At 40.0% G+C, this 23,865-nt stretch overlaps 1 protein-coding gene across 3 annotated transcripts in view; it reads left to right on the top strand.

The window, feature by feature from the left end:
- Nucleotides 1-23,865, top strand: part of hep (hemipterous) — a 68,865-nt gene that overhangs the window by 25,785 nt on the left and 19,215 nt on the right. Inside the window, exons 6-10 of one of the 3 annotated variants that reach the window (XM_045757594.2) lie at nucleotides 934-1,068; nucleotides 1,245-1,333; nucleotides 1,722-1,828; nucleotides 2,257-3,373; nucleotides 19,366-19,470. In XM_045757594.2, coding sequence (XP_045613550.2) covers nucleotides 934-1,068; nucleotides 1,245-1,333; nucleotides 1,722-1,828; nucleotides 2,257-3,373; nucleotides 19,366-19,470 — 1,553 coding nt within the window. The remainder of the gene's footprint in view (nucleotides 1-933; nucleotides 1,069-1,244; nucleotides 1,334-1,721; nucleotides 1,829-2,256; nucleotides 3,374-19,365; nucleotides 19,471-23,865) is intronic. The other 2 variants (XM_045757596.2, XM_045757597.2) reach the window with 2 other exon arrangements.

Below are 23,865 nucleotides of genomic sequence, written 5' to 3' on the forward strand. Positions count from 1 at the left end.
GTCGCTTCTCTAGCAAGGGCTTTAGGGTCCACCCAAATCACTGCTAGCATGCCAGGCTCTGTGGACATCGAACCCCACCAAGACGAGCAGCTTTTCAGTTGCTTCTGTCTTTAGACCAATTGAATACTTGTTCCATAGTATTGGGGCAGAGACACTAATGAAGAGTATACTGTACCTCAATCCATCTCAGAGAGAGAGACCACTCTGACACCAAACAACAGTTCAAACCACTTTCACCTTCTAGAAATGATTTTTAGAACTGTGAAGATAGCTGAACTGCCAAAGTGTTTAATACAAATTTTAACTAGTAAGTTGCAGTTCTATCTGTGGATTCCATCATGTTGGCAGCCACATTGTCATCTTATCGTACATTGAATTTTTATAATCTAAACTTATGATCTATTCTTATTAAAACTGTGTGATTGTGTTTTTGAATAATTAAGTAAACATGTGAATAATGATAAAAGATGAGAAAAGTATTTACAGTTTGCATCCTGTAAATTAAAATGGACAAGTCAAAATGTGCCTCATGCCCATATTTTCTTGGTTGTACAGTATATTATATTGAATAGGTGATTTCTACAGCTTAAACTATTTATTTTGTGTAGCATAAAACCATTTGGCAAACTATGCTACATTCTAAGGTAAATACAATTTTAACAGTAATGTCTATTTATAGTAGTGTGGAAAAGTCTACAGTCTTCAGGTAGTCTGGATCTTCTATAGACAAGATCAGATCTGGCCCTATTTTATTTAGAGTTAAGCAACCACTGTACTGGCCTGTATTGCTAATAGTAAATTTGTCCTCTTCTTTGAAATGCCTTTTGAGATTAGAAAGCTTATAAATTAATGGGTTGTAGAATATTAATTTGGAATATTTAATGCATAGGTTACGGGATGTCCCTCATAAAATAACTCAAGGTCTTTTGATAGCCGGAACGGATAGACCCGCCCGACCCAACGAAGCCAGATTACGACATTCGTGCTGATGTTTGGAGTTTGGGCATCACACTGGTTGAACTTGCAACAGGCCAGTTTCCATACAAAGACTGTCGTAATGACTTTGAGGCAAGTTTAATTTATAGTGGTCTTACTGTATTTTTGTTTCTAGATATAGAAACATTCAAAGTTAAAAACCGTAAGAAAATTGTAATACCTGCCATTATGTAAAATGTTCTTTTGATCTCTTGATGTTGGTTTATATTTGTTAAAGCTAATTCTAGTCATATATCTTGAACATGTAGGTACTGACCAAGGTTCTCCAAGATGATCCACCCTCTCTTCCAAAAGATGGTACTTTTAGCCCAGAATTCTGTGAATTTGTAAATGATTGGTAAGTAAATCTGACCTCCTTATTTCTAATAATGAATAAGTGTTTGAATGAATCATGTGATACAAACACGCGAGAGAAATATTTGTTTTGCTAATCACTTAAAATTGCTGTGTTCAAAGTGTGTGAATTGTAAATGGATGATGGTGCTTCAGAGGGGCCCCAAGAGGGGCCAGGATAAATGTTGATACATTGGGTGAACAAATGTACCTCCTAATGTATCCCGGTCAAAAAATAGTCAGGGCAACACAAGAAGACTATAGAAATGCTAAAAATTAAAGTGGTACAAATGAAAATTCATTAGTAAGGTAATAAAGTATTTACGACAATGCATACTATTCTCTCATTTCATGAAATGAGAGATAAATTACATAAAGGTTTTGTATTGCAGCCTTATTAAGGAATATCGTCACCGCCCAAAGTACAAGAAACTTCTCGACTATTCCTTCATTAAGAAGTATGAGCAAAAGAAGGTCGACGTTTCAACATGGTTTGGAGGTATGTGGTCATGGTGATGTTTAGAATGTTAGCCTAGATACATACTCTAACTCTCTTGTAGAGGCTTGCATGGGGCTGCTTCTATTGTGCCAAAGAATCTGTTAATTTGGTATGTTTTATAGAGTTTGAGCATGTAATGTATATCTAAGAACAGTGGACAGATTTGGGATTTTTCCATCCATGGTATTGTGGTGCTCACACATTTTATATTTTCTTTGGCATTTTATAGGTCCATATACTATTTTTGCTGCCATTAATCAGGGTTCGTTGAAATTTAGCCTTAAGTTCTGTAAAATATTGAAACTGTGTACTTCAGTCTTCAAGGAAGCTGTCCCAGCTCATTCTGTTCAATTAGATATCTCTGGGTTATGCTAAAATCACTATCTTGGCATCTTCATAATGCAAATGAATTACTTGTTCATTTACAGAGGTGTGCCACGTGATGGATGCTAAAGCTCGGAACTCCCCGCAAAGAGTAAGTATGTTTTCCTCCCCGCTACTACCCCGAGCTTCGCGGTCCAGCAGCCGGCCACCAAGTGCTCCCAGTAGTAGTGGAGGAGGGGGAGGGGTAGGAGGAGGTGGTGGTGTTAATGGTGGTGTTAGTAGCGGGAATGAATGCGGACCTCCACCTCCCCCCGTGGCACCAAGACGACGGAGTCGCACTCCCGAGGCTCATAGCCATGATCGTGTCAACCATCCATCACCTCAACAATTACAACACCTTCAGCAACAAAAACAAAGTGAACTACAAAAACATCAACAACTGGAGCAACAACAGCAACAGTCAACGCAACAGCAACAACTACAAAAGCAGCAGCAGAATGGTGGTGGTGTTAGTAGTCCTAGCAGAAACTCTGGTGGCAACAGCTGCAGCAATGGTGGCAGTGGTGTGGTTAGTCGGTCTCAGCTTCCAGCCTCTCCCAATCTGACCCGCGCCGTATCTGCTTCACCATCACGTTCTGGGCCCCCATTGTCCCCCGCTCCCTCCAGGGCATACTCAGCATCACCCTTGCAAAGATCTGTGCCCCCTTCTTCTGCACCCCCCCATTCATACCCTGGAGTTACTCAAATGGGATCTTTTTCCCAACCCCCTTCATCAGCCCAACATCAGTATAGTGTTCCATTAACTACACAAACTTTTTCCCCATTTAATTATTCCCCCAGGCCTTATACACAGGTTTATAGCCAATATTCAAATCCATACAACCAGGTGTTACCTCCACGTTCAAGTCATAATAGTTTTTATAATAATGTGTCTGGAAATGGTAGGGAGAGTGGAGATAACCACAGTAGTAGTAGCAGTAGTCATCATTCATCAAGCTCAGGAAGCACCAGTACAACAAATATGTCCGGAGGTGGGATGGGCACGAGCGGGTCTGTGCGGGAGATGGCCAGCAGCTGGCCTACGCCCAGTCACTTGGTCAACCTTAGTACGGGGCAGCGAGAGGCCTGGGGAAGCAGTGGCAGTAGTCAAGGGGGGGCGGCTACCACTACCTCGGTCACTCACACACCCACCATGCACAGGAAAACTCCCGAGCCAGTAAGGTAGGTCCCCTTGCATCTCTTTCTTCCTCTCTGTCTCTCTTTCTTGCTGAATTTCTGTGCTAGGGAATTTCACATATTTAACTGCTACGATACTTGTTTTTTATATAAAGTAATTAATTATTATTTGGTTAATATCGAACCTAGTGCTGGTCTAGCTGGAAAAATTTATAAACTGCATATTGCTAATTATGGTTATCTTGCTCAGTGATGTGTATGAGACATTTATAGAGTATGTAGCACATTCCTGTTGGAGTATACATATGGCTGGTTCTTAAATTGGAAATTACATATCTGATTAATCATAACTAACTAAACTTTGAGAAATTTTATTTAATGGTTTGACAAAAAAAATTCTCATCTTACCAAGATGTCAAAATTAATATAAATTTTATATTACAGTAAAAGCTTCTCAAAGATCTGTAGTTCAGTAGAATTTTCATGTTATGGCAAATTTAAACTTAGCTTACAAAAGAAGTTGAGAAACAAGTGCAGGAAAGTATGTGATGATCTCTAGAGAGCTTCCTCACTGATTGATGAAATGAAAGAAAGATCTATGTAACCCCTCCCCCTTCTTCCCTGAATAAACTCAACTACAGAGAATTCTTCTTACCATTTTTTTCATTCATGTTCCAATATTTTGTAATGTTCCAATATTTTGTAATTTTGGTTTGGAAAATTAGGGAAAATCAGTTACACAATGATTGAAGAATTCTCTTTAGTCCTATTAACCCTCTCTTGATAACTTCAATTAATCAAATACTAATAATTTTCCTATGCATGACTGGTTTATATTGAATTCATATATTTTTTTATATAATTCAAATATATATTAAACATAGATGGAAAACCATTCATGTTGTCTGCTTGAGTGCTAATGAGTTAAGGATTTAAAGGGTACACTTGTCATGGTAGTGTACAAGGGAGACTTTACAAATATCACTTGACAGCTGAGGATCACCCCTTAATCAGTCATGCCTTTCATCTGGTGGTGTTAATCACTGCACTTCATATGACATTTTTGTTTGATCATTCAGTTTGTATTAATGAATACTAAGGTTTGTTGTATTATACTGGAAGTTGAGATAAGACCATGGCAGCAGGAGAGGCTGCACATTAGTCATCACACACTTGCTACTCGTATAAATATCCCGTTAATTCACACATAATCCTGTTAAAGTTTAGTCTGGTATTTGTTGCAAGATGAAAGTCATGTATAAGGTGGTGATGGCTATTGTCTTGCTTGTTTGCTAACACAGGTATACAGTGTGTATCACTCTCGTGCTCCTTCCTCTCGCTCTTCCTCACCTACGTAACACTATAATACACTCACAAATTTCAGTGCATTTTAAAAATGCAACAAATTTATTTTATGGTTTTAAAGTTTTTAAATGCTTAGTCTAGTATATTCTTAGGTTGTCCAAGTTCTTTATTAATATCGTTATTCCATTTGGAGAGAAGTGACACTGCTCTATGATGTACAATGATGCTGAGACGAAACCTTTATCTGATGACATTTATATAATACAGTGAACTCTTATGTAACACATATTTGTATACCACACTTTTAACATAACACCAGTGTTATTTAGTGAGCAGCTATACTGTATATATATATTACATTATTTGTTTATGACACACTACTACATACTCACTGTCGACTCGAGCAAAGACAACTTAGGACCTGACTTCCTTCACAGTCCATGTCCACCCACGCACATTCTCACTTAACCTACCCTCATACATACCCACCTACTCTCACACATGGGCAAGCTTTTTTTCACCTGATGCCTCTGTTCTCCTAGCAGTAAATAGATACCTGGGAGATGCAGCTGCTATGGGCTGCATCCTGGGTGTGGGTGTGTGTGTGTAATTGCCTAAGTGTGGTTACAGGATGAGAGCTACGGTTGTGGTGACCCCGTCTTTCCCGTACTCTTTGTTGTATTAAAAAGAGGTATGACAGAATCATTAGTGGAAGCTAGATTTGCAAATGAATCGGATGTGAGCAAGTTTTCGTTCTCTGTATGGATGATCGGCAAGTGGAATGTATTAAAATAAAAAGTTGTTGACGCCAGTTCCGTCCACAGCTTTAAGAAAAAAATATGATGAAAATTTTAGCTTTGAGAGAGGAAATTAGTGGGTTAGGTATAAAATGGCTATGAGGCTGGGCAAAAAGAGCAAGATCTCGCTTTCCTGTAGTCACTGATAGGCAAGAGGCATCAGGAGTAATTGTGTATGAACCTCTCATCTTGCATAGGAATCAAACCCAAGATGTAATGTGTTCCTTTGGCATTAGATTTGTAGTTACAGCAGGCCTACTTCCAGGTCTAGTTCCTTTGCAGTAAATTAGGAAGTATGTAATGATCAGTTTTTAAAATTAACATTAAGAAGGAGGCGGCCATAATTTGAAGCTAAATAATATAAGATGGCAAAAAATGTACATGAATTGTTCTTTACAAACAATTTGGCAGCTGGATGGAATATTTTAAATGAAAGGGTAGTGTGTTCCAAAATTATTGGATGCATCAAGGCTTCATATGACAAAGATTATAGGGAAGATGGGACACCATCAGCATATCTCCAATTAACTACCCTTTGGCAATTACTTTTAGGTAATTATCACTGAAACTTGGTCATGAGTGCAACATTCACTACAATCATAGCCACCACCACAATAATCAGTACAATAACTTCTGCAACCACCACATCTGCCACCATAAACATTTTACAAAAACACTAATCCTAATGAAAGGTCAAAGAAACAAAGGAAGACAATGACATAGAAACTAAGCATAGAAACTAGCATTGGGTAGGTATGGCAAAGGTAAATGAGCAAAAAATTACCAATCATCTTTCCCAGTACCGTAGAAACGTAACCCTTATTTTTAACACTAATCCTTAACGTTTTCCGTTTCACTTAACGTCATTTCAGTTAAAGTTTTCAAGACCCCTAACTCCGACGGTATGAGGTTCACCTGTAACTGTATTTTATACTTGAGATCAAAATTAGCAGGAGAGACAAAGTGTCACCAGAAAGTCAATGAAACATACAGTAATTACTGTAAGATTAAGCACAAGAATTATAATTATCCTCAGCATTCATTCATACATTATGGAGCAGTAGCTCAAGCCAAGTAAGGTGACATGGTCTTATATAGTGGGGGGGGGGGGAGCATTGCCTTGAATACAGTGCCATTTGGAGGTGGTGCCAGGTTGCCATATTGAGCTTAATGAAGGTACCATAGGTGATGGTGCAAGAGGTAATTAACATACAGCAGTAGGCAATAACAATTTAAACAGTTTAACCAAGCATAATTTTCTATAAAATTATTCTTTGGTTTTGTTCATTTTCTGCTATACATGTGTGTGTATGGTGCAGTTAAATGTGAATGTAGTAAGCAATATAGGGAGAAGGAACACTGGGATAAACCAAGAGATGACACGTGAGAGGATGTGTAGCTTGTGTACCAGTTCTTGTAGTGTGGGGGGAAGTGAGGCTGTGGTGCTGTGTTCTAACCTTCTGCAAACATGTTTATAATTGTAGCGCTTACAGCACTACGTGTTGTCTGTGGCTATTATTTAAGCCTACTATGCCAGGTGTTGAGCATGATGCTGTTGACTATGCAGTAGTTATTTCCATGAATATTTCCCTCATTTATTAGCATTTCATTCTCATACTTTTGTTTGAACCCAAAAATTCTGTGGTTGAACCCAAAAAATTCTGTCTATTGGCCAAGAATTTCATTCTGACTTTTGCAGGTTCAAGTTTTTGCTGTTGTTTAATTAAGGCTTTTATTGAGATGACAACAATTCTCTACAAATGGCTGTGTTTTAAGTGTGCATGTGAGACATTAGCTAGGTGTTCTTTCCTGCCAAGTGGTATATTATTACAAAGTTTGAACTAAATGGTGATTACGTCACACCAGACACTATAACAGTAGAGCATTGTGGCATGAAACAATAACTTGCATGTGTTGGATGTTTCCTTGAGAAATAGTGCATTAGAACCTTGTGTTAACAACTTTACACACTAACAACAAATTATTGATCAATTACTAATTAGCCTATTGAATTGAAAATGCATTTTGGAATGTTTTTAAACTAATGCCTACAAATTATTTTTTATAAATGTTTTAAGTTAAGTAATTTAAGTAAGTAATTATTTTAGATAAGTAACATTTGAAGAGATGATAATTTTTTAACCATTGGACATATTTAATTTGACTGAATGAGTAAAAAGATGATTTAGTGAAATATTTAATTTATCATGAAAAGATAAAGTGAATGGATCACTCAAGACCAACTGTGATAACTCAAGTTAATAAAGTTGGAATATTTTGTACATCATACAATGAAAGGCTACTAGAGACTTGGATTGCCCAATGCATCAAAATTATTGTCTAACTAGATTATTATTTAAGTTATTTGTTTCAGTGTAGACTTTAGAGAAAAGTCAGATTTTTAGAATGTAGAGTACGTACAGTATATTCAAAAGTATATTTGAACTTCTAATTGAAAGCCTAAGACAAGGTTCTAACTTAGTCGTGGTTTGCTGGTGTAGTTTACTTGTGGGGCTTGCTGGGAGCTGTTGGAACATTTCCAGTGCTTGCTGAGACGAACCCAGAGTCTGAGTTTGACATTTGAATGCCTTCGTTATTCATTACAGTGTTTTATCTAAATCATCTTGATTTCTATAATTGGATTTGAATGATCACAGCAAAATAGTTACAATTTTTCTTGTGAAAGTCTTATGAATACTGAAGGCATGCAAATGAGTGTACCCCAGGCCAAAGCTTTCCATATGAACAAGAGTTAACAGTTAAAAGTGCTTGTTGTAGCCATGCAATAATGGTTTACAGTTGTTGTAACTTTAGCAATTGGTATTATTTATTAATGGCAGGGCTGTATTTGAGTTATTTTGCAAGTGCATATTGATATTGAGTATTTGTTGATGTGTGTTCATGACCAGTAGATACTTTTGTTGAATTGGAAAATGTTGTTTGAGACCTTTTAAATTACAGTATTATATATTCAATGTAAAAACAATTGACTTGCAAAATCTATTATATATGTTGTTTTTTATGTTTATTCTGTATGTCAAAAATGGTAACTTTTTACAAGTGTTATTGATGGCTTTCAAAGGCTCAAGCATCATTATTTTTTTATTTTTTTTTTGGTTGTGGTTTTAAGTTGTTAAAACAGTATGTACAGTATTAGAATGTTGAAAATGAGAGGAAGTGTTTGTGTAGTTTCTTGTGATGCTGGTGCAGTCTGAGCTTATTTATTTCAGCAGCACACCATCGGAGATCAGCTTGCCCTGTATCACCACCTTCATGCAGGTTCATTCATATGGCACTTGCCCACATTCATACTATTTTTGTGGCACTCGCCTACATACATGATCTGGCATGTCTGGCACTTTCTTTAAACAAAGAATAGAGCAAAAAGATTAATAGGCAGGCACTTAATAGAGGCAAAAATTTGTTTTGCTGAGTCAGGAGAGAAGTGCAAAACTGGAGAAGATAGTGAGGAAGAGAATAGTGATCCATTTAGAGAAGAGAATGAGTGTGCTCCACTTGAAGATAAGAATGTATTTAACAAGAGAAAAATTAACTTTAGAGGGTAACTCGTGCCTGATTTGAGTGATAAGTTCAATGAAAGGCTCACCAAGAGGCGAGAACCTAGGTATACTGCATTTGCTTTGACAGCCAAAAGACTTTTGATAACTGGAACAATATTGAAACTAGTTAGGGAGTAAATGACAGAAAAGAAACAAAAAGGTCATAGTGAGGAAATGCCTAAGTGGAGAGGTGTAGGAATGGGGGTCCTCTGAAACATAAATCAAGAACAAAAAAAGCTCCAAATACTATAGAAAAGACCAACTAAAAGGGAGGAATTCCAGCATATCATTGCAGACAATGCAAAGCTAAGGAGAGCACAAACTAAAGGTGACCATAGGCTTTTACAGGAGGACCTAGATTCTACAGGATTGAGGAGAGAAATGGCTGCTAGAGTTCATTCCCAGCATGTGTCAGGTGATGAAGATGGAAAAAGGGGGATGGGGAAAACCAGAAGGGAGCTACACTGTAAGAGGAAGGCAGTTACTGGAACTGGAAAGAGTGATTTGGGAGTGGATGTAACACTGGAAGCATACATTAATACGACACCATCAGCAGCATATGCCAAGCTTTCAGATATAAAATGTTTAAAACCTTAAACTGAAGCCATTTCAAAAACAATTATAGAATATGCAACACTGTTATGGAATCGTTTTCTTGTGAAGCAGGAAAATGTTGAAAAAGCTCAAATATTTCCAGTAAGGATATTGGCTGAGCTAAGAGAACTTTCCTACAAAGTTAAGGGAGCAAAACCTATCAACTTTAATGGAAAGAGGAGCTTAGGAGAAAGACAAGGTTAGTAAGGGTATCCTTTACCATATAAGGAATAATGGGACAGGAAGTCATGCAGAGAAGAAGCACTGACGTGCTAGAGGTCTGAGAAAAATTTGTAATCAGTGCATGGAAAAGACAGTGGAAAGTGAAGAAAGACATTGTAGATGACAGTGGAATAGAACATCAAGAAATTTAAAGCACCCATTACCATTGGCTAGGGGGATGAAAAGAGCCAGATTTTGCTCCTCATAGACACTCGTTGTAATAACTTATCTGGCACTATCTCTCATACTCATTCACTTGTCTGGCACTTGCCCTCGTACACGTTCACTTGTCTGGCACTATCTCTCATACTCGTTCACTTGTCTGGCACTTGCCCTCGTACACGTTCACTTGTCTGGCACTTGCCCTCGTACACGTTCACTTGTCTGGCACTTGCCCTCATACACGTTCATTTGTCTGGCACTTGCCCTCGTACACGTTCACTTGTCTGGCACTATCTCTCATACTCGTTCACTTGTCTGGCACTTGCCCTCGTATACGTTCACTTGTCTGGCACTTGCCCTCGTACACGTTCACTTGTCTGGCACTTGCCCTCATACACGTTCATTTGTCTGGCACTTGCCCACGTACACGTTCACTTGTCTGGCACTTGCCAGAGTGCTACGATCGTAGCCTGGTGGATAGCGCGCAGGACTCGTAATTCTGTGGCGCGGGTTCGATTCCCGCACGAGGCAGAAACAAATGGGCAAAGTTTCTTTCACCCTGAATGCCCCTATTACCTAGCAGTAAATAGGTACCTGGGAGTTAGTCAGCTGTCACGGGCTGCTTTCTGGGGGTGGAGGCCTGGTCGAGGACCGGGCCGCGGGGACACTAAAGCCCTGAAATCATCTCAAGATAACCTTTCAAGATTCCCTAGTTAAGATTCACCACCATAACACTCACCCTTTTCCCAGTCAAGCTTCACTATTATAACTCTTACCCTTCCCCCCAGTCAAGCTTCACTATCATAACTCTTACCCTTCCCCCAGTCAAGTTTCACTATCATCAGTCATGCTTCCCCAGTCAAGCTTCACATGATTACTCGTCTGAACATAACTGTTAGTCACTTTTTATCTTAGCTTGGTTGCTTTTAATTATTCCAAGTGTTTATTGAATTTTGTTTTGGTAATTCTTTGTTCTACCACATACGTATAAAAGGTATACAGTACAGTGTTTTGTCCTGGTGAAAGGTGATTATAAATGCTCAAAGTACCTCTCATTTATACATGCCCAAAGTGCCTCAGTTGTATGGGCCTAAAGTGCCTCTCAGTTATACGTGCCCAAAGTGCCTCAGTTATATGGGCCCAAAGTGCCTCTCAGTTATACGTGCCCAAAGTGGCTCAGTTATATGGGCCCAAAGTGCCTCTCAGTTATACGTGCCCAAAGTGGCTCAGTTATACGTGCCCAAAGTGGCTCAGTTATATGGGCCTAAGGTGCCTTTCATTTATATGTGCCCAAAGTGCCTCTCAGTTATACGTGCCCAAAGTGCCTCTCAGTTATACGTGCCCAAAGTGCCTCTCAGTTATACGTGCCCAAAGTGCCTCAGTTATATGGGCCCAAAGTGCCTCTCATTTATACGTGCCCAGAATTCCTCTCATTTATACCTGTCCAAAGTTCCTATAATTATCCTTAACCAAATGCTAGTCTATAATGTTCTGTTGCATTTTCAAGTATTAATAGTAAGGCTTAAGTTGTGCATAAAGTTGAAGTGTAGTTGAGTTAGCAGCAGCTTAGCAATCTTGTGTTATTGTGTACTATTACTGTTGATACACCTTGTGTTCACCATCACCATAACTCCTCTTCTTATCTCTCTTTCACATATATTTCAACCTTTTAACTCTTTCTTCTTCTTCTTCTGCTCCTCAAGTCTTTCCTAGTCAGTGTTGACAAAATATTAATTGGTTTATTAAGAAAATTTGTCGTTGCCATCGTTAAGACTCAAAAAATTCACAATACAATATTCTCTTTGTTAATTGCTAAAATGTTGTGTTTTACTTCGAGTTATTTTCTTGGATTAAAATTATATTTTACTTTCATTAGTAAAATTACGATAATTTTTCATTTCACTGAAACTGTGGCTCAGCCCTGTTGTAGCAAATAAGAGATGTATTCCACAGTGAACTAGGAGGGCAGTATTGGGGGTAGGTGCTACAATCACCTCACAAACAAGGACTTGTGGTTTACTCAAGTGTTTCACTGCACTAGCAGTGCCCAGAGTGTGGTGATGCAGTGTTGTCTGCACTACAGGCCATCGCTGTCTTAATATGTTGTGTAGGATTTGCAGCCTCAAAGCACAAAGCTGATTACTAGTCTGTAAGTATGTCAGAGTTGGACCAGTTTCTGAAAGAATGGTGTCATCTTCTGAATTTTTCATAGTCTCTTTTTTCTGAAAATGTTATGTACACTTGACTATCTACTCGCCTATATTTGCTTTCTGGGCAAGCTTCAGCTCCTAGGCCCTGCCTCAGTCGCAAGTCGCTTATTGCAGTGGCTCCCACCCCTCTTGCCTCTTTCTTCATATCACAGCTGCTCTTGAAACTATAGATGAAGTTAGTATGACCTACCAACCTCTTTTAGACGATCATTCCACTTGCTTCCTACTCTTACACTGGGGCTGCATATTATAGTAGTACTGGATTAACATTAGTACTGTATAATATCCTGCAAGCTTCCTTGTCCAGGTACCTGAAGGATACACAAATGTTAGTCATGCCTGTATCATAACTAGTTCTAAAACGTGAGAGCACAACCCAATTACTGGAATTGCCCAAAGATGAATTATGTTATGAGTAACATAACATAACTCACTGATGTTATCCTGTTAATGTGTACCTTTCATTATAGGCTTGGGATTATATCTTTACCCTGATATCTCGTTTCATGATTCAAATATTATTCTTCCTGTTTAACAATGATATAGTAGGTCCTTCATCAATTATGTCATTGACAGGAAGTAAAGTAAAAGTAGTAGTAGTGTACTTGAAGATCAGAATGGAGAGAAATACAGAGGTTAGTATCAAGTCTTGGCAGTCCATTTCATACTCTTTCTGATGCAGAAACAACACAAGTCCTAGCACTGAGACCTGTGATATTTCTCTATTTTGATCTCTAATTACATTACTACTCTTTGCTTCTGTTGGATTGGTATTCTCTCACCCAGTTCAGCGTATATACTGTTAATTACTCTAGTTTATTTTTCAAGTTTTTGCTGTAGCCTGTTGTGTAACTGTCAAAGGTTTTCTGGCAATCTATAAAAATGTAATTACAGAAGGCTTCCTCTTCTGTAACTACCTAAGTCTCATTACAGGATGAAAGCTACGCTTGTGGTGTTCCGTCTTCCCTACTCTATCACATAAAGCTTTGAAACTACTGATGGTTTTGGCCTCCACCACCTTCTCATCTAACTTGTTCCAACAGTCTTCTACTCTGTTTTCAAAAGTGAATTTTCTTACACTGTATTTCTTTGGCAGCTTTGTTTAGTTAGTTTAAATCTATGACCTCTTGTTCTTGAAGTTCCAGGTCTCAGGAATTCTTCCCTGTCAATTTTATTGATTCCCGTTAGTATTTTGTATATAGTGATCACATCACTTCTTTTTCTTCTATCTTCTAGTTTTGGCATATTTAATGCCTCTAAACTCTACTCGTAACTTGTGTTCTTCAGTTACTGGAGCCATTTAGTTGCATGTCTTTGCTCCTTTTCCAGTTTGTTGATGTGCTTCTTAAGATATGGGCACCATACAACCACTGTCTTGGTCTAACAAAGGTTGTGAACAATTTCTTTAGTATTTCACCATCCATGTATTTAATGGCAATTCTGAAATTGGAAAGACATCTTCACTAAGCTGTCTGAGCCAAAGGTCAGAGCAAGGTTTGACGAGAATGATTGTCATTTTCTATACATTGGAGCCATAAGCAATTGTAAAATAATACTACCCAGGAAGAAAAAAAAGGTTTACACAGTAGGAAGAGATGGAGTAGGAGGGAAGGGGGGAGGGTTATATTGCAGGAGTGAGAAGATGGGAGTTGGTAAAGAGGAGGGTGGTGGTTAGGAAAAAGTAATAGAAGATAGGTAGTAGTAAATATGGAATAGGTGGTAATAAATGAAATAGGCAATAGTGTATAAAATAAAGAGTTGTTAGTAAATAGGAATTAAGTAGTAATACCAAATAAATAGGCAATAGTGTATTACTAATTAAATTAGCAGCAACACTCATATGTAACAGATATAAGATGGTTGAATTTTACTGGGTTTCCAGCCATATTAGCATTACTTACTATGACCTTGTGGATGCTGCCACTAAAGAGGCTGTTCGTGCCTCTTCCATCTTCCAGAAGCCTTTGTCAGATCACTACCCTGTTATTCGTAATAAGACCCAAAACTGTTGGAGAGATAGATGGCTAGTTATATGAAAAACAAATTAAGCACAATACTATGAAATGTGATTTATCCCCGTGACCTTCCTCATGCTACCAAAACAGGACGTGAGAATAGTCTGTGGTTAGGTTATGTATTGACCACTCACAGTTAACTTCTAGACACAGAAGTTACAGATCTGCACCTTAAGGAGGATATTAGTAAGATGTTTATTATATCAACGCAAAACAGTGACTACAATTGGTTAAGTTTAGATCCAGAAAAGACCAGGCTAAATATACAGTATGGTTTGAAATAGGGTTGATATTTTATGAATCAAAATAGCAGGTAACATAAAGTACTGTACTGTATTTGAATTTCCTGTTCCCCTTGTCCTCTCCAATACTTTGGGGAAACTGTCGATACTCTTAGTGATAGACTTGCAGAACACAAAAGCGTTAAAGTTGCAGACACAGACAATGCTCTCTTGTGTCATGGTAAGGACTCGAATCATTCTGTAGTTCTGTGGTTTTCAAAATAATCTTTCCTGCTTCTACTCTTCATCAACACTGTCTTGTTGAATTTTCTCTCAATCACAACATTCCCAACATAAACCCAAGTCCTGGCTTTGTTGCTATTGACTCTTGTCTTTCTCAATGCATACTTAAATACGCTAATCTGTACACTGGACTCAAGCACGATCTGACTTGGCTATTTGCCTCTCTGTGCTCTCCTCCTGCCTCTTCTGTTCAGGTCTCTTTGCATACCTATTTTGTTTCTCTTTTGTATTTCACCCTTTTCCTTTTAGTGTTTTTACTGTTTCCTGCTAATTTTGTTTGGATGCCATTAGGACTTCTGCAGTTTCCTTTATTCATATGTTAGGTTTTCATGCATTACTTCTCCACTTTTCCCTCGCTCTTGCCTTATATGGACACACACACTGCCACTTGCTTTGTCGTGACTTTACAAAGAGTCCAGGCTGGACCAAAATGTTGTCACTTTCATTTCCTTTCAGATGTGTGGATTGGGTTATTTATTCATAGGTTACATAATAAGATGTGGAAATTGATGGATTGTTTCAAGTGTAGGTTAGACATCTATGTGAGTGAGTTTAATTGAATATAAATAGGAACTGAAATTTTCTCAATTCTTATGTTTTCTTATTAGAAGTTTAGCAAAAATGAGAGCACAAATCAGTATTTGGAAAAATGGAATTTGTTTTTCCGTGGTTGTATTTTGCAGTTAAAATACATAAACTTCCTTTGAATATGCTTATTGGCTTTACTGTGTTTGATATTACATTTGTTGGAAACTCTTATGACCTAGTATCAGGTTTTATTTATTATGCATTCTATATTAAATAGTGACTTAGGAGGTTTTTTATTGTATGAATGAAAAGAGCAAGTATTTTCTTTAATAATGCAGACAAAATTATCCATAATATGGCAATTGGTGAAAACTGAAAATTTAGTATCACAGCAAAAGGGTTAATTAATTAGTAAAAACATCTTGAAATAGGCATGATGGATGCAAGGAAGACATTCCTGATCATTTTTTAAATTGCTTTGTTACAATAACACTTTGGATAATAATAAATTTTGCAGCTGACAAATGGCAGCACATTCTGAGTCTAGGTGTTAGTTTTGAAGTGCAAAGGGCCCTAATTGAGCATTGTAGGATTTGTAAACTTTTGTCAGGCACTTTAAAAACTCGGTTATCATAGGGAACTACAGTACAGTAACATTTTTGTTTTATTAGCCCAAATTGCTTAATAGTGAAAGCATTAGTGTTCACTGGTGCTTAACCTACTCTATGGTATACTGTGTAGATGATGAGTCACAATAATGTGACTGAAGATATGATGACCAAGCCACACACCAGATAATGAAGAGACAATAACATCGCGATCTGTCCTGGACCATTATCAAGTCGATTGTGGACTTGATAATGGTCCAGGACGGACCGAAACGTCGTCGTCCCTTCATCATCTGGTGTGTGGCTTGGTCATCACTGGTATGCTGTTCAGGTGGCCCTCAATTCATGCAAGCGATGCATTCCCCCCCCCCCCAAATATCAACATGGACCTGGTGAGAGGGCATGGGTGAAAAATAGAAACTTGATTGAAAGTAATTCTTCAATGTTAGGTGCTGTGAGTAAGGTGAAGGAGCTAAAAGGTGAGGTACAGTGGCACCTCGACTTATGATTGCCCCGACATACGATAATTTGGAGTTATGATGTAAATTTCATAGAAAAATGCGACTCGACATCCGATGGTGTCGTCGACTTCCTATGTTTGTTGGTACACGTTCGGGTCGACCGAGCGCGTTGTTCCCAGTCACACGGTCCGACCTGCCTCAGTTTACTACAGCTGCCCGCTTAGTGACGATCGCGCCTATAAGAAATTCCCCGTTTGTGGTGATTTTTTTGCATTTTGAACATTAAAGTAATTATTATATATCATGCCATGAGTCCCAGGAAAGTCAGTGGTAAGGCTCAACATATGAAAACCCATGTAAGGATGACCATAGAGCAGAAACAAGAGTACAGAATGTCTCTTCATCAACAATTAAGAAAATGTGTGCAGCAAGGGAAGAATTGCAAACCTTTGCTGAAATGACTCGCCCAAATCAAGCTTCAGTAGGCCGTTGCCTGAACCTATTCAATGACACTGTGATGCATCATTACAGACAAATGTTAAAACAAAGGGAAAAACAAATGTCTCTTGACAAATTTGTAGAGACAAACAAGCACTGAACCACAACCAGGTCCTAGTGGTATTCAGGCAAAACATAGGAGAGTACCCCAGAGAAAACATCACTGCCTGATGTGATAATGGAAGGGGACTCCCCTTCCAAACAGTAACAACTCTCCTCCTTCCCCCCTCATCACCATCTTCCATATGCCATCAAGAGCCCTCCATAAAGGTAAGATAAACTTAGGTACTGTATTGTAGTTAGAAAAAACATTGTATTCAGTATAAAATGTATTTGTATGTTAATATTTTGGAGGGTGGGGAACGGATTAATTCAATTCCCTTTTATTTCTTATGGGAAAAATTGCTTCGTCTTACGATATTTCGAGTTACGATCCGTCTCTGGGAACGTATTAGCATTGTAAGTCGAGGCCCTATTGTATTTGAGGCTAACACCAAATAGTGCCTAGTTTCAAGAATAGGTATGGTAAGAAGCTTACCATAGCTTCGCGAAGCTTCACCTGGTTGTGAAACATTGCAATAAGGAATTAATGACTAAAAGATGGTCTCTAATGGGTACAGACACAAATACAGTACATATCTTTTACCCCTCTTCATTCCTTGAAACCACCATTACTTTGTGGCGGGGAAATTGCGTGTTGTGATAACTCTGATGTGTGTCAAGTGTGACTCGCAAAGTCAGTGTCGAGGTCAAGGCATAAGAGGCAGATAAAGTGTTCCTTCCTCTCAGGATTATATGTCTAGTCCTTTTGTGCCAGTCTTTCCCTTCCTCTTCAACATTACTGTATTTAGGGGTTGATTCTTTCTCCTCTATACTGTACCTTTTACCTCTCCATGCTCTACCCTTCCCTTCCCATCCACCATCCTACTCCTTCCCTCCTTCCTCTTTCGTCCTTTCCTCTTCACCCCCACCTGCAGCTGTGGTGTGTCCTTCTCTTTTCCCCTTCACCTGCCACTGTGGTGTCCTGCCCCCCTCTCCCCCCCCCTCCACCTGCCACTATAGTGTGACCCCTCCCCCCACCCCCCAGACCACCTGCCAATGTGATGTGTGGTCCTCCCCCATACTACCTGCCACACTGGTGTGTCCCCTCTCCCCACCACCTGCCACTATGGTGTGTCCCTTCTCCCCACCCCTTCACCACCTGCCACTGTGGTGTGTCCCTTCTCTCCCCCCCACCACCTGCCACTGTGGTGTGTCCCTTCTCCCCCCCCCCCACCACCTGCCACAATGGTGTGTCCCCTCTCCCCACCACCTGCCACAATGGTGTGTCCCCTCTTCCCCCCCCCCACCACCTGCCACTATGGTTTGTCCCCTCTCCCCCACCACCTGCCACTGTGGTGTTTCCCCCCCCCCACCACCCTCCACTATGGTGTGTCCCCTCTCCCCCCCACCACCTGCCACTGTGGTGTGTCCCCTCTCCCCCCACCACCTGCCACTGTGGTGTGTCCCCTCTCCCCCCACCACCTGCCACTGTGGTGTGTCCCCTCTCCCCCCACCACCTGCCACTGTGGTGTGTCCCCTCTCCCCCCACCACCTGCCACTGTGGTGTGTCCCCTCTCCCCCCCCACCACCTGCCACTGTGGTGTGTCCCCTCTCCCCCCCACCACCTGCCACTGTGGTGTGTCCCCTCTCCCCCCACCACCTGCCACTGTGGTGTGTCCCCTCTCCCCCCACCACCTGCCACTGTGGTGTGTCCCCTCTCCCCCCACCACCTGCCACTGTGGTGTGTCCCCTCTCCCCCCACCACCTGCCACTGTGGTGTGTCCCCTCTCCCCCCACCACCTGCCACTGTGGTGTGTCCCCTCTCCCCCACCACCTGCCACTGTGGTGTTCCCTTCCCCCACCCCCACCTGCCATTATGGTGTGTCCCCTCTCCCCCCACCACCTGCCACTGGTGTGTCCCCTCTCCCCCCACCACCTGCCACTGTGGTGTGTCCCCTCTCCCCCCACCACCTGCCACAATGGTGTGTCCCCCTCTTCCCCCACCACCTGCCACTGTGGTGTGACCCCTCTCCCCCCACCACTTGCTACTATGGTGTGACCCCTCTCCCCCACCACCTGCCACTGTGTACCGTGCTAGCCAGCGATGACCATACCTGTGGGTTGACATGAAAGGTAGACTCAGGAGTAGATCCCACTTGTAAACTATAGTTTCCCCTAATAAGCATGCAATATATTATATATTTATATATCAATATGTGCAGTACAGTAATTGTATAGTTCTTTCCCTGGACATTGCATTTGATGTAAACTAAATTATTGATGCAACAAGTTTACTCTAACACACATTACTCTTGTAAACTTGCTTTTGGTTTGACAATTTTTTCTAATGATAGGAAGTACTTGCATGGATCCGCAAAACCTCTTTACTTCATTTCTTAGTAAAAGTGGCCACCACTATCATAGTTGTCTTTCTCTCTGGGTGTGTGTACATGGGTGCGTGCCAAAAGGGTGTGTGTCTGTCATGTTGCATGTGGTGGTGTCGTGTTCTAGGTTCAACCCCGAGCCGTGGGCCCCTCGTGGCCGCTTTGCTCAGCCTGCCCACTCGCACCACTTCCGCTCTCACTCCACTGACCTCTCAACCCGAGGCCTGCCCAGGTACGTATCTGCACGACTTAAGCATGGATGAAATTCCCTGCCCGCGTCCTTCTGTTCAGCTTGTGAATCCTGCTGCTACCAAGTGACTGTTCATCTCTGCTGTTCATCTAGAGATCCAGTTGTCACGTAGTTTCCCATGCTCAGCTTTCATGTAATTCATAGTTCCCTCTTGTATATACCTGTAATGTTATATTAATGTATGTACAACAGTGGCTGTAGACAGTGAACCAACTTTTGTGAATACTGGACTATAAGATATCTGTTGTTCAGTCTGTGATATACCAGTAGATGTCAGTTCATTGTAATTCATGTACAAATTGTTTTGTTTGTACTGTATGTATATTTAATACAATGGCATAGATTGAAAAATTAGGAGCCTTTTTCTTTTCTACACAGGAAGTACTTGTATGGAATTGTGAATGATTAAATTAGATGTGGTAAGAGACTGTATAGTGGCTGAGTTTAGATAGTGTGATGATGGTACTTGATCGTGTCCAAGCTGGTGCCTTCCTGTACTCAAGCGAAGTCTAGGGCAAAAGTTGGTTCTTGTCTTACATGACATTGTCTTGATTAAAGTTTGAGCCACATTTTATCCTTGGAATGCAGTTTCTGCTTTGACCTGCATTGGATACTTATCCAATGATAAGTATCCAATGAACATCCAATGAACTGATACTTAGTGAGAGAGGGGATACGACCGGGACAAGTGATGTCCCTGGCTGGGGTGTACCCAGTTTACTTGCATCATGCATCACTGCCATTTATCATCACACAAAGCACCTGCATGTACAAAATGTGTTTGAAATGTTTTGGAATTATGTACAGTAATTTTGTTAACTACATAACCATTAAGGGTCTTCAAAATGGCTGACCACCTTCATTATTTATTGCAGTATACAAATTTGCATTGAAGCTCTTGTGTGATGGTGTGAAGATATTAAGGAATATTACAAAAAAATAGCTCATGTAAAGAACACATTAATTTACCCCCTTTCAAATTTGCAATTATGATTGCAGTGAATGGGTGTGCTGCATGGAAGGGCAAATTCACTGGTGTTTTATCACATAATTTTATGAATAATGTTATAAAGATGTTGCAGTTCTTATTCAGTATTGAAAGCAACTTTCTTCAAATGTTGATGAGAATACAATAGTATAACACATCTGGAGCTAATTAACTATGAACGCTGAATTTATTTAGGAGGTCATTTAGAATTTATACAGAAAATAAGTTTTGGTTCAGCTTTAATATCCAGCCCATTTTTTATGATTGAAAAGGCAGATTTTTGGCTACTTGCAGTGTGACATTGGTGTGTCAGTGTTTGAGGAAGGTCTGCACAAATACAGGACATAACTTAATATACAGGGTCATAAAGTGGTTATTTTGCTACACTACATCTCCGAAGGTTACTTTTATAACAAATATACAGTATTCTGATTTATCTACTAGTTTGACTGGAATATTAGTTGCATTACAGTAAAGATAGCACCTCCCATTCATATTACAGTGGAAAGCCTGCACCTCCACCATGGGTTTACATGATATTGGCTTCAGAGTGCCTCTATGAATATACAGTACTACATACAAGTTCAATTTTATCAGCATTTGTTTTATTTATTACAGTATATCAAAATTAAGATTTGAATAATACACAGTACTGTATATGAAAATCTTATCTGAACAGAATACTTGGTTGCTCCTTTTTATGAGATTCTGCTGTTCTAGTGGCCTGGATCATGCACAGTCTGGGAAGGTTGACATTCCACGTTGCAACAAAAGTGAGTACATTAGATCTCTCTTTAAGGTCATATTGGTGCCTATGGGCTTCTCTAAGCAAGAACCCTTCAGATTACTTATCACAAGACAAGCCTTGCCCCAGCTCTGGCTTGAGTACAACTATTACTGGAAATGACTACAGATAAACTACAGGTACTGTAAATGCAGTGAGTTAGTGAAGAACACTATACACTGATTAGAGTGAACTGTAGAAGGCTCATTCATATCCTGTACACTAAACACTAAACAGGTGTTGCAAGTGGTACTTGGCATTACAAGGACCGATAAATGCTCTCTCACTAACTGGTAGTTGGCCTACCCTGCCACTACTGCTCACTGCCACCACCTCATATTCCACTTGTCATCAACCATATATATATCAAGTGCAGGAAAGAGCTTTTCATAAAACGTGCTCAAAATCGTATTCAACTCCTGAAGGACAAGCCACCGAGTCCTGCCAAGGATCAAAATCTATCATTAGATTGTTGTTGTTAAAGATTCGCTACCTGGAACAAAAAGTTCCAAGTAACACGGGCTATGGTGAGCCCGTAGATAGTTATAAATATCATTAGATGAGTACCAAAAGACAGGCTATTCCATAAAAGCTACCAAGTTGCCTTGAGGAAGAAAGGGATATTTCCCCTACTTGAACATAGGCTTGAATCAAGCAAATGCATCATCAACTAGGAATAAAACTCATGCTCTAAACCCCCTTCTGATGTGTACCTGTATTAGAAACAACCCTAGCTGGATACTTTCCAGTCACTACAGAAAACAGGAGAAAGAACAACATCCTTACAAATCTGGAACTATGACTTGCAAGTTGACTTGACCAAAAGTGTCAAATCATCATAAAAAGTATGAGAACCTGTGAAGAACCTGCTGCATCAACCAAGAACTGTCATCTCCAGTGGTGGCGAACTTTAAAGCACACGCCACTAGTTGTATCGTAAGCAGACAAACTGCACACATCTGAAGATGTGAATTAACCCTGAACCAAAGAGGAATAATGCTGGAGACAGCAGGGGTCAGAAAAAACTGCACATTGTGCATGTATGCCAGTCCTCATAGTGCATCTTTGTGGCTAACCAATTCATGAGAGCAACTAATTGGCCAATGCCAATAACAGGTCCCAGGACTGCAGTTCTGCACTAAGTGGCCTTGTTACCAAGACTTGTGTTCTCAGCATATCCTTAACTGTCATATAAAAACATGTAACATGCTGACCTTGTGGTTTTTTTTAAGTGGATGAGCATGAACAGTCAAGACCTAAATTAAAAGGTTCTAAAATAGTTACAGCATAAACAACACAATCAAAACTTGGGTGACATCAAATGTAGCAGAAGACTCACAAGAAAAATGACCACTTCTGCTAAAACAACAACCATGCCAGAACAAGGTAGATAATTGAAGAACCAGTCGGTTAACTGGCTTAGACACACAATGACTGTCTATACACACATACACAGTACCGAGCCTGAGGGCCTGGTAGCCTGGTGGATAACGTGCAGGACTCGTAATTCTGTGGCGCGGGTTCGATTCCCGCACCAGGCAGAAACAAATGGGCAAAGTTTCTTTCACCCTGAATGCCCCTGTTACCTAGCATTAAATAGGTACCTTGGAGTTAGTCAGCTGTCACGGGCTGCTTCCTGGGTGTGTGTGTGTGTGGTTTGGAAAAAAAAAGTAGTTAGTAAAACAGTTGATTGACAGTTGAGAAGCTGGCCGGAAGAGCAAAGCTCAACTCCCGCAAACACAACTAGGTGAATACAACTAGGTGAATACACACATACACACACACACACACACACACACACACACACACACACACACACACACACACACACACACACACACACACACACACACACACACACACACACACACAAAGAGACACTCAACAATAATGGAGCATAAGCTCATTCCACAATGAAATGTGTTTCTAAAAATATAACGTAAGCCACTTAAATCTGCATTGACCTCTGCCAACCTCAACTGTATTTCAGGCCAGTCATAAAAAGAGTAAAATGGGCAGAGTCTGGGAACTTCTTTTTTTTTTTTTATGTATCGATGTGGCCGGCTGGAGGTGCTCAGGGTGGCAGCCAGAGGGACCAACTAGCGACTGGCAAATGCAGTACAGTATTTGGTGTGGTCCATGTGATGCCAAATAAGGCATTTGAGGGATTTTGTGTGTCTGAAATGAATCATTTTAGAGGTCATTTCAGGCAGAATAAAGTCTTCATTGTTGTCTCCCGTGAACTTGAATCATTATAATCCAAGATGGTTATGTGAGAGAATCCCTGATGAAGGTGTTGGTATTGTGTTATGTGAACCTACCCAGACGGTGTACGAGACTTTCCATAGGATAGTCACTATATAATAAACTATATAGTGACTATATCAATCTATAGTCATTATAGATAGTAAATATGGTCACCACATAAAACTTTGGCAGTAATAGACCTGTGACTGATAACTTGAATCAAAGAAAGCAAAGTTGTGGGAAATGATATTATAACACTCTTTTTATGATGAGAGTACGTGACAGGTGGAATAAATTAAGTGATAGAGTATTGAATGTCAAAACTGTCATGTGACAACGATTATGTGGCAGACTGGAG

This window comes from Procambarus clarkii, chromosome 67, assembly GCF_040958095.1.
Source record: "Procambarus clarkii isolate CNS0578487 chromosome 67, FALCON_Pclarkii_2.0, whole genome shotgun sequence".
Classification (NCBI taxonomy): domain Eukaryota; kingdom Metazoa; phylum Arthropoda; class Malacostraca; order Decapoda; family Cambaridae; genus Procambarus; species Procambarus clarkii.